Source organism: Arachis stenosperma, chromosome 4 (genome assembly GCF_014773155.1).
Source record: "Arachis stenosperma cultivar V10309 chromosome 4, arast.V10309.gnm1.PFL2, whole genome shotgun sequence".
Classification (NCBI taxonomy): Eukaryota; Viridiplantae; Streptophyta; class Magnoliopsida; order Fabales; family Fabaceae; genus Arachis; species Arachis stenosperma.
The window spans coordinates 8,681,138-8,691,348 of record NC_080380.1 but is presented as its reverse complement, the minus strand read 5'-3'; the positions used below and the strand labels follow the sequence as shown (position 1 = coordinate 8,691,348).

The following is a 10,211-nucleotide window of genomic DNA, read 5'->3' as shown; positions in this document are numbered from 1 at the left end:
CCGATTAAAAATACTTTCGAAGATATCTTATGCATGTGCCTATAAAAATGTGGCAGTGAGATCTCTGTGCTTTGCAACTTTATTGCTTTGCTGTTCCACTGCCTTTAAAATCAGTGCTTTGCTGAGTGCTTTGCTTTGCACATCCCATTGGTGAGTTCTTCTCTCTTTTTCATGGCTTCTACCTTCCACAAAAGGCATATCCAATCCATTCTTTAATAATCAATCAAATGTTGTTTAAAAAAAGAACCATGAACATTGGGGTCCTACTTTATAAATATTCATTTAGTTTGTTTATTTGATTTGGATTCACTGAGAAATACATGTATACTCTCCATTCTCCACCTGCTTCTTTCTTTTCTGCTTGAATAATCCATGTCTTTCTTTCTTGGTTCCATGATGCTGTTGTTTTTTTAGCTGATTTTCAATTATTTTAAAGTTAATTGAAGGGGGCAAAAAAAAAAAAGCTTACTTCTGTTTTGGGTAAGTGAAATTTCTAATTTTGACTCAGTTCTTTTGAGTATTTCTCCACCAGAATATGCATGGTTTATTCTTGTATTGTCTTGTTTACTTTCTTGGTTATTCTTTTGGGGGGAAAAAACATTTCTTTTGTTAAAAAAATTGAAGAACATCATTTGGTTCAAAAGAAAAATAAGATTTTTTTTGGTGGGGGAGGTTATGTTTCTTTGTTATTTATCTGCATATTTTGTGTTTGAATTCTGATCTCTAGTCTTTACCTACCTTTGGCTGATTAGTGAATTAAACTTGTTAACAGGAAGTAACATTAATGGGTGAACAATTGGGGCAGCTCAAAATCATAGTGGTGCAAGGGAAGAAGTTGGTGATCCGGGATTTCAAGAGCAGTGATCCTTATGTTGTCCTCAAACTAGGCAATCAGGTAAATAGGATTTCGTATTTCGATTTCGATTTCGGCTTGTTTCAACATTGTGCAGCATTTTGTAACCTCTAAAGGTGTTTGAAACAATGTTCAATTAAACTTTGTTCCAGACAGCAAAGACCAAAGTCATTAACAGCTGCTTGAATCCTGTTTGGAATGAAGAGCTGAATTTCACCCTCACTGAACCTTTGGGAGTTCTGAATTTGGTGAGTTTTTCTGATGCAGGAATTTGGAGATTTAAGACTTTGTAAACAGTTCAAACCATGAAGGTTTATATTCATGCCGATTTTTGAAATATATAAGTAGGTGAATCCAAGATATCAAATTTCCCAATATTTTCTTCCAAATTCTTAATTTTGAATAGAAAAACTAAATAATAATCCAGAAGGGTAACCAGCACCAGGTTGGTTAAGTAGTTGGCAAGCTTGCTGGTTACCCAATGTGATAGGCAGCCACATCTCCTCTAGCTAGATTAGTCAGATTCTTGGTAATAGGGTCTACATAGGTCGCAAAGACGAAAATGTTCCATAATGGTAATAGTATACCTAAAAAATGTTGTATCTTTAACAACCTTGTGATTCAGGTCCATTCATTTAGTGTCACAAAAGTGAAGAATTGCTAAAGCAAGCATTCTGTTGTGCAGCATCAGCAGATTCCATTGATAGATTTTCACCTCATCTGGTGCATCGATATTCATTTTTACAAACACTGTTGTAAGGTCTATTTAAATGAAGCTCCCCTAGTATGTTGTGTGTTCCTGTATTTGAATACGAACACCGGTGTTGGCATAATGGTACACTAAGGTCCCTAGGAAAACCCAGGTTCAAAAAGAACACCAGTTGAAAGAGCAAGTCTGGTTATACTCGAAACTAGATTAGTCTTCTTCTGACCTTTGCCAATGTTAAAATCACATGCCAATGACCACCAGATCCTCTGTTAGACTTGCTTTCTATGCCTCCTTGAAGGTTTAAACATCAGTTCCTCATGTTGATGCATATATTCTGCTGAAATTTCTGCCATATATTGCTAATTTTTCTTGTGGAAAATTTTCAGATTCTAAGTTGAAGGCATTATTTATTATGTCATTTATGTGTTGTTTTCTTTTGATTATATAGGAAGTGTTTGATAAAGATCTTTTGAAATCTGATGACAAGATGGGAAATGCATTCCTCAACCTTCAACCATTGGTCTCTGCAGCTAGATTAAGAGATATCTTAGGAGTCTCATCAGGTGAAACAACATTAAGGAAGGTCATACCTGACAACGAAAACTGCCTCGTCCGCGAAAGCAGTATCAATTGCGTAAATGGCGAGGTTGCGCAGAATGTTTGGTTAAGGCTGCGCGGGGTGGAGTCCGGCGAGGTAGAATTGACCATCAAGTTGGTCAAAAATGTTACCACCAAAACATAGCTAGTGCAGAATTTGCAAGTGGGCATATCAAGAGTACCAACTCTTCTAACAAGATCATAATTTGTAAAAAGATTTATATGTTTGTGTAGTTAAATAATGGTTTTGATTAATTCCTTTTGATTTATAGATGCAGATTCAATTGTAAGTTAGCAGCTAGTGTGATAGATATGAACCAGTTGTGATATATGTATGGCTTATTCAGTCTGTATTATGGTGTGCTTTCTTTTTCTTTTGTTGTAATGTGGTCCTTACTTTAGTATCTAAACTTTTTTTGAGTTGGATTTGTTGTTCATAGTCACCTCAATCACCAGGCTAGTTAGAAGGTTCATAGTTTCTTTTTTTCAAACATGTGGAATATCTACCGTATCTAGTAGGCCGTCAAAATGGGCTAAACCCATCGGGCCAGCCCGTTTACCCGTTTAAATGGGCGGGCTTTGCCCCTAAAATTAAGTCCGTTTAAATTTCGGGCTAAACGGGCTGAGCCCGATTAACCCGAAAAAAATGACGGGTTAAACGGGCTAGCCCGCGGGCTAAACGGGTGGCCCGTTTAATTTTTTTTTCATTTTTTTTTAAAGAAAGTAACACTTTTAGCTAATATTTTTCCCGATCCGACCCGAAAATCCGACCTATCAACTAAAAAAAAAAATTTTTTAAATGGTTTTTGACCTAAAAGTGGTATTTTTGTCAAAATATTTTTCAAAAAATAAAATAAAATGATAAACGGGCTGGCCCGTTTAACCCATCGGGCTGACTATAAATGGTCCGGGCCAAAAAATTTTGGCCCGCGAATAAAGCGGGTTTAAATGGGCCAGCCCGTTTAACCCATGGGCTTAATGGGCTTGGCCTAAATGGGCCGGGCTAGCCCGTTTGACAGCCCTAGTATCTAGAGAATATAAGAGATATATGAGACATTTGGTGCATAATTTTTTTTAAAAATATATATTTTGTAATGTTTAAAAAATATACTCTCCATTATATTACATGATTTTTAGTGTATATAGTATTTCTGAATTTTAGTCTTTTGGAATTTGCATAAGAATATTTGTACATCAATTTTTTATTAATAAAATATGTGATAAATTTATAACAATATAGTATATTTAAAGTTTTATATTTATATCTAGTTACGTAAAAATATTATTTGCATACTAAAACCATCTATTAAAATTAACTACTATATATTTATATATAAATATACGTGTGGTTTAACTTATTTTTATATATTTTGTATTTTTATGTGTATTTTATATTAGTGACTGATTTTAATGTATGCCTAATATGATTGTTAATTATATATAGTAGTAATTAAAATTTAATTTATTACTAAAATATAAATTGGATACGCTAATAGTGTACACTTAATTTTAAAAAAAATATTATTTATATACCAAATATTTTTTACACTTGTATAAAAATATAATTATTATTAATTAATTATATATTTACATAAATTTTTTATTAATAAAACAAAAAACACATATTTAAAAAATACTAGTATCAAAATAATATCTATTATGAAAGAGATAGACATAATAGAATTATTATTTATTTTTTATATATTTATAACCGTTTGTTGAAGTGTATCAAAATTACCTAAATTCTATATATTTAAATAGGTTCCTAAGTTTTTTTTGGTCAGATATTTTGGAAAGATGTTTATTATCTCTAATATTTGGATGATTATTCTAAATAGTATGGGGAATATTCATTTTGTAATTGAATAACCCATTGTATACATTGTATAAATAGTTCATTGTCTCCCTAACGGATATGAGGAGCCAATGGAATATTTGTACAATGGAAGTTTATAGAGTATTAGAGATATAACCAATAATGTTACTTTTTTCCATCAACTAAAATTTTTGGGATGAGTGATATCATAATATGGTAATAGAGTGCTAGATTCAAAAGAATAAGAGTTCAATTCTCAGTGAATCTCAAAATTAGTTTAAGTTTTTGAGAAAATGTTTATTATCCTTAATATTCGAATGATTATTCTAAATAATATGAAAAATGTTCATTTTGTAATTGAATAACTCATCATACACATTCTACGTTGTCTCTAGCGAAATCCTTATTATATTAAGGTCAGATCCATTGTAAATAAATTAGTGTGAAGGAATAACTTATATATCTTTCTTTTAGTTTAAGTATCTTAATATTTTTTTTTTTTCCGAACCAAAACGTTTTGGGTATATCAAAATTTAATTTACAAATGGAGAGAAAAATAGTATATCTCATTCTCAGCAATATGCGTTTGTCAATAACAAAAATTAAAAAAAAAAAAAAGGAAAAAGAAGAGCACCGTTGAGAAGAGTTACGATCAATGAATGTGTTGAAGCTGAAGGCGGTGTCTGAAGCAGCGAACCCTAATGACACCGCGAAGAAGACGGAGACTGTGGACCTGGGTAACGGAAGCGACGTCGTTTACATTCAGCGCTTAATTCCCTACGAAGACTCATGGCAATGGTTCCATTACCTCGATAACCATATCTCATGGACCAGACCCACCGTTCGCGTCTTCGGAAAATCCTTCCTTCAGGTTATTCACAAATTCAACTCATATCAAATCCTCTGCTTCCTTCAAAATCTCATCTTTCGTTTCTTTTGTCGCATGCCTCATTGTTTCTTTTGTTAACCCCTCTTTAATTGTAAAATACTAATGTTTATTTTTATGCAATGTGAAACCAATCATGCATGTTACGTAGGACTTCTATTGTTACAACAATGCATAATGGAAGTTTGTGTAAAGGAAAATTTGCACTCAAGAGTGTCTCAATCCTAAGAACATGTATTAGTTTTATTTTCAATTTCTCTATTTTGATTGAGTTTATTTTGTTGTGGAAACTGTCTTTATGTGAAACTGATAGTTGAGAATCTTAGATAATTTGACAACTAAATTAGCATTTAACATTTTCAACTATGAATTCACACGAAAACAACTGAATGTGAGTTACATGGACTAAACTAATTAACTTCTGCCTGAATTTTCCCAAATGAAACCACTTTTATCCAGGTGATTAACTTCCACAACTTAACAACCACTATCTAAAAAATTAACCACTTTCATAAATGTATATAGAAATAAACAATCTTTCATAAATGTGGTTAACCTTGTGATGTGATTCTGTGCAGCCTCGAGATACATGTTATGTTGCAAGTCCTGGGTTGACTGAGTTGACTTACAGTGGCTATCAACCGCATGCATATACTTGGGATGATTTTCCACTGCTTAAAGACATCTTGGATGTTGTAAGAATGACTTTCTGATCAATTGTGACTATGATAATGTACTTGAATGATGTTATTTGTTGATGTTACTGAATATTTTCTATTTAATTTCTTGAAGGTCCTTAAAGCTCTTCCTGGGAGTAGTTTTAATAGCGTACTCTTAAATAGGTATAAAGGTGGTGATGACTATGTTGGTTGGCATGCTGATGATGAGAAGCTTTATGGATCAACGCCCGAAATTGCTTCGATATCTCTTGGATGCGAACGTGATTTCTTCCTGAAGAAGAAGCAATGTAAAAAATCTTGTGGTATGACTTCTTCTGTCACTGCATTATGCATCTGTTTCACATGGGTTTTTTTTTTTTTTTTTTGTAGTATGGGAACTTGTAGTGTGCATTTCTAGAAGCATTTGGGGATTTTGTTCCTTGATTTTAATGTCTGTTTGTCTAAAGTCATCCAATTTTATGCTTCTGTTTACAATACTTTTAAATTAGTAGGTGGTTGAGTCTAGTTTTCTTTTTTTTTTTTCGGTTGATTAACTATTCATGACTAGATGTCTGTGTAAAAATTTAACTTTGGTATTTTAAGTCAAATGAAATAAAATTCGTATATAAAACTCTTAATCTCTCTTACCTCAATGGCATTGAGGGTTTCTAAGTTTTTCCAGTTCTGAATTCTACAATTAGCTCCGGAGAGTCTATGTTTGTGAGTTTTTCTCTCCCTGAAATTTATGCAATAACAGTTGAATTTTTTTAGTTGGTTATTCATGAATACATTATCCTTTTGGTGTGGAACTTCAGATGGAAGTGATGAGCCTGCAAGAAAGCGATTAAAGAAGAGTAGCCATGCTGATCAGCACACCTTTAGACTAAAGCATGGATCCCTTTTGGTGATGAGAGGCTATACCCAAAGGGATTGGATTCACTCTGTCCCTAAGCGTGCAAAAGTGAACGGTACACGCATTAATCTTACCTTTCGACGTGTTTTTTGAAAGATTTTTGGACAGGGTCCAGCTTTTGGAATATGATCATGCATTGTTGTAAATCTGCTTCTGGCATTATTATAGGATTACTGACTAGTTTCTTTGACAAGTTGATACGAAAATGTAAAACTTTGTAGGATATTTTCTCCTAACTTGAGTACAAAAATGGTAGACTTGGATTTTATATGTAAAGCTCTATGGTTACTACTGCTTCTGCATGGAGTTATGAAGCCTTTCATGTAATACAAAATTTAATTGTCATCCATTGATTAAAGGCTATACTGTGAATTGAAAGATTTAGCATTCTTCTACGTCAGTTATCTTAAAAGAAAACACCAGTTCAATGTTCATAATCGCATTGTTTTTTCTGCTGAGATGGAACTTGAATTCCAAATTAGAAAGTGGCTTTGATAGAGCAGGGAACAGATAACCTTATTATAATGTTACTTTGCTGGAAGAGGGTGACCTATGAGCCAGCTACTACTTGCAGAAGTGAAGTATAAGCACAAAGTTTAGAAGTGAATTGTATTTTTTTTTAACGTGACAGTTACTTAAGTAGGAGTGTTGGGCGGCTAAAGGGGAGTACGAACATAAGCTGAGTGTGGCAGAGATGAAGATGTTGAGATGGATGAGTGGTCACACGCGATTGGATAAAATAAGGAATGAAGATATAAGGGAGAGAGTTGGAGTAGCACCCATTGTGGAAAAGATGGTGGAATCGCGTCTCAGGTGGTTTGGACATGTGAGAAGAAGACCGATAGAACATCCAGTCAGGAGGGTGGATGAGATGGAAGATGGACAAAGGGCGAAAAGCAGAGGAAGACCTAAGAAGACTATCCATGAGGTGGTCAAACGAGATCTACATGTAAACGGTCTCTCTGTAGACATGATACATGACAGAGCACAATGGCGTCATTTGATTCATGTAGCCGACCCCACTTAGTGGGACAAGGCTTTGTTGTTGTTGTTGTTTGACAGTTACTTAAGTAGATGATTGAGTTAATTATTTGACCAACTTAAAGATGGTGGTTGTATTGGTCTTTGGTGTGCATATATGGTGTATATTAATATTAATTAATGTGCTGTATGAAAAAAATTAATTCGAAAATTTAAATAATAAACTTCAGTTATTTATTTTGTGTGCATTTTTATTTTTTCACTTCATTTCTTCATCATCTTAAACTTGAAGCCTCTTTCTCTCTTCTCTTCTGTATGTTTTCAGTTTTCCCGTCCCGCTTTTCTTTTATTTTATTTGTGGTTTTAGCTCTTGAGCACCAAAAGAAATTTCTTGACAAAAAAAAAAAAAAAAAAAACTGAAAAAATGGATTATACAAGTATTGCTATGTTAATATATTTTAATGGATCTATTATAAGTTGTGATTATGGGAATATAATTTAGATGTAAAAATCTAGTTTTCTCAAGTATTTTTGAAACCATCCCATTTGAAGTATTGAAAATGTTAATTTATCAGTGCTTAAATGTGGTCGATGTAAGGTTTAGACTTCCATTCTGTTTTAACAATGGAAATACTAGTTTTTGAGAACTTATAATAAATAACAACGGCGATGTGCGAACAATGTTCCATAATTATAGTCGTTTTCAAACAAATTTGGTCACCTACTAGAAAATCCTCTTCCAAAGTGGAAACAAAAGTTAGAGTGACTCGAAGATGATGTGCTTACGTTAACAGATTGCCACGAAACATCAGCGTATTGTTTGACCAATCGCTCGCAATCCGTCTTTGAAGTTGGCCACCATCTACAATAGCTCTTGAAGCTTACGGTTGAAGATACTATTGAGTCCCTTGATGATAGTGATGGTAGTCAGATGCCATGAACTCCTACATCGATTGCATGGGTGGAACAACAGCAAAACGTTGCCATAGCTCAGAAACTTGATCAAGTCTTGGGTCGTGCAAGCGAACCTATGTGGCGAAAAATGCATTTGGTTTGTGCGACGATACCAATCCATATAAATGTTAGATGGTCTATAGTCAGTAGTAGGGTCTCCATTCATCAATGATTGTCGTCGTTGGACTCAAGCCGCAATCCAGATAGAATGAATGTCATCCCAATTCTCATAGTTACGACCCCTTAAAGCAATTCCAATGGTAGAAGAATTTAAGAATTTAGAGCCTCATTTACTATGTGTCAGTAAAAAAATGAGGACCTACCATTGAAGTAAACAAAAAGTGAGTTCCTTCACGAGTTTCAAAGCAATAGAAGCCCTACGCAGAGGGACTCCCTTCCTTTCAAAGAAATGATATTTTATTAATAAAATTAATATTTTATATACATAATACATATGTGAACTGACCGTTAGATATATTATACTTTACATATATAATTAATTATTATAATTATTAATAAATTAAATATGATTTAATTATTTTATATAATTATATATAATTATATAAAATAATTAAATCATATTTAATTTATTAATAATTATAATAATTAATTAATAAAATGATTAAATTTTTATTTAATTAATGATTTACATTATTATATTTAGTTAGCCGTTGCAAAATTAGCCGTTAGAAACTAGCCGTTACTGTTATTATTAATAAATTAATATTTTGTTACTCTATATACACCACTTAGATACACTTCTATTCTCACACTTTTTCGATGAACTAGTGTATAATGCTAACATTTTTCGACGGAGATTTCGAATGAGAAGATATGTGTTCCTTCGGATAGTAGACGCTCTCTCAAACGTCTATTCGTATTTCCAACAGAGGGTCGATGCAATTGGAAGAAAAGGCTTGTCGCCACTCCAAAAATGTACCGCTGCGATACGGATGTTAGCATATGGCATAGCAGATGATGCTGTTGATGATTATGTGCGCATAAGCGAGAGCACTACAATTGAATGCTTGGAAAAATTGTTGAAGGTATCATTTTGATGTTCGAGGATGAATATTTGCGAAAACCCAATCCAAATGACATACGACGCCTGCTACAAATGGCGGAGGGTCGTGGCTTCCTTGACATGTTGGGTAGCATTGACTGCATGTATTGGCAATGGAAAAATTGTCCAAATGCATGAAAAGGTTTGTACATGAGTGGTTATTGTGGGGTTGCAACCATAGTACTCGAGAGGTTGTAGCATCTTCAGACCTTTGGATATGGCATGCGTTTTTTGGAGTTTCTGGTTCAAATAACGATATCAACGTGTTAGATCGTTCTCCAGTGTTCGATGATATTCTAAATGACCGTGCTCCGGAGGTAAATTATACTATTAATGATAATAATGATACTATGGGATACTATTTAGCAGACGGTATTTATCCTGAATGAGCCACATTTGTCAAATCAATCTCAAAACCACAAGGAGAAAAACGCAAGTTATTTGCACAATACCAAAAATGACAAAGAAAAGATGTAGAGCGAGCATTTGGAGTGTTGCAAGCATGCTTTACAATTATACGTGGTCCAGCTTGCTTTTGGGAAAAGAAGAAGCTTGCCAACATAATGAGAGCTTGTATTATATTGCATAATATGATTGTTGAGGATGAAAGAGACACTTATGCAGAAAATTTTGCTCAGGCTTAGAGTATGATGATGTCGAAAATGGCTTATCACAACCTTAGCTGGGAGAAGAGGATTTTGTACTATACTATCAATTTCTCCAAAGAAATGCCCAACTTCAAAATAAGCAGCAGCATAGACAATTGAAAGAGGACTTGAT

General features: G+C 33.7%; 2 protein-coding genes across 4 annotated transcripts; both read left to right on the top strand.

Annotated features, from left to right (window-relative positions):
- LOC130973510 (protein C2-DOMAIN ABA-RELATED 11) lies at positions 1 to 2,594 on the top strand. Of its 2 annotated transcripts, none has more exons than XM_057898070.1 (4): positions 1 to 150; positions 773 to 895; positions 1,006 to 1,101; positions 2,011 to 2,594. In XM_057898070.1, exons 2-4 carry the CDS (start codon positions 785 to 787, stop codon positions 2,302 to 2,304), a joined length of 501 nt encoding a protein of 166 aa, XP_057754053.1. In that variant the 5' UTR covers positions 1 to 150; positions 773 to 784; the 3' UTR covers positions 2,305 to 2,594. The 2 variants fall into 2 exon arrangements, with proteins under 2 accessions (XP_057754053.1, XP_057754054.1); XM_057898071.1 differs by lacking the exon at positions 1 to 150 and adding an exon at positions 157 to 480.
- Positions 2,595 to 4,571: 1,977 nt separating this feature from the next.
- On the top strand, positions 4,572 to 7,596 carry LOC130973772 (DNA oxidative demethylase ALKBH2). 2 transcript variants are annotated; one of them, XM_057898428.1, is made up of 5 exons: positions 4,572 to 4,846; positions 5,440 to 5,556; positions 5,654 to 5,843; positions 6,336 to 6,488; positions 7,065 to 7,596. In XM_057898428.1, exons 1-5 carry the CDS (start codon positions 4,631 to 4,633, stop codon positions 7,070 to 7,072), a joined length of 684 nt encoding a protein of 227 aa, XP_057754411.1. In that variant the 5' UTR covers positions 4,572 to 4,630; the 3' UTR covers positions 7,073 to 7,596. The 2 variants fall into 2 exon arrangements, with proteins under 2 accessions (XP_057754411.1, XP_057754412.1); XM_057898429.1 differs by having other exon boundaries at positions 6,336 to 7,596.
- The last annotated feature ends 2,615 nt before the right edge of the window (positions 7,597 to 10,211 follow it).

Excerpts from the sequence above, each read along its gene's own strand:
- LOC130973510 (XM_057898070.1), top strand. The coding sequence starts at position 785 with ATGGGTGAACAATTGGGGCAGCTCAAAATCATAGTGGTGCAAGGGAAG. Across the intron at positions 896-1,005 it reads TCCTCAAACTAGGCAATCAG|ACAGCAAAGACCAAAGTCAT; the intron begins GTAAATAGGATT and ends ACTTTGTTCCAG. Across the intron at positions 1,102-2,010 it reads CTTTGGGAGTTCTGAATTTG|GAAGTGTTTGATAAAGATCT; the intron begins GTGAGTTTTTCT and ends TTGATTATATAG.
- LOC130973772 (XM_057898429.1), top strand. The coding sequence starts at position 4,631 with ATGAATGTGTTGAAGCTGAAGGCGGTGTCTGAAGCAGCGAACCCTAAT. Across the intron at positions 4,847-5,439 it reads TCGGAAAATCCTTCCTTCAG|CCTCGAGATACATGTTATGT; the intron begins GTTATTCACAAA and ends GATTCTGTGCAG. Across the intron at positions 5,844-6,335 it reads GCAATGTAAAAAATCTTGTG|ATGGAAGTGATGAGCCTGCA; the intron begins GTATGACTTCTT and ends GTGGAACTTCAG.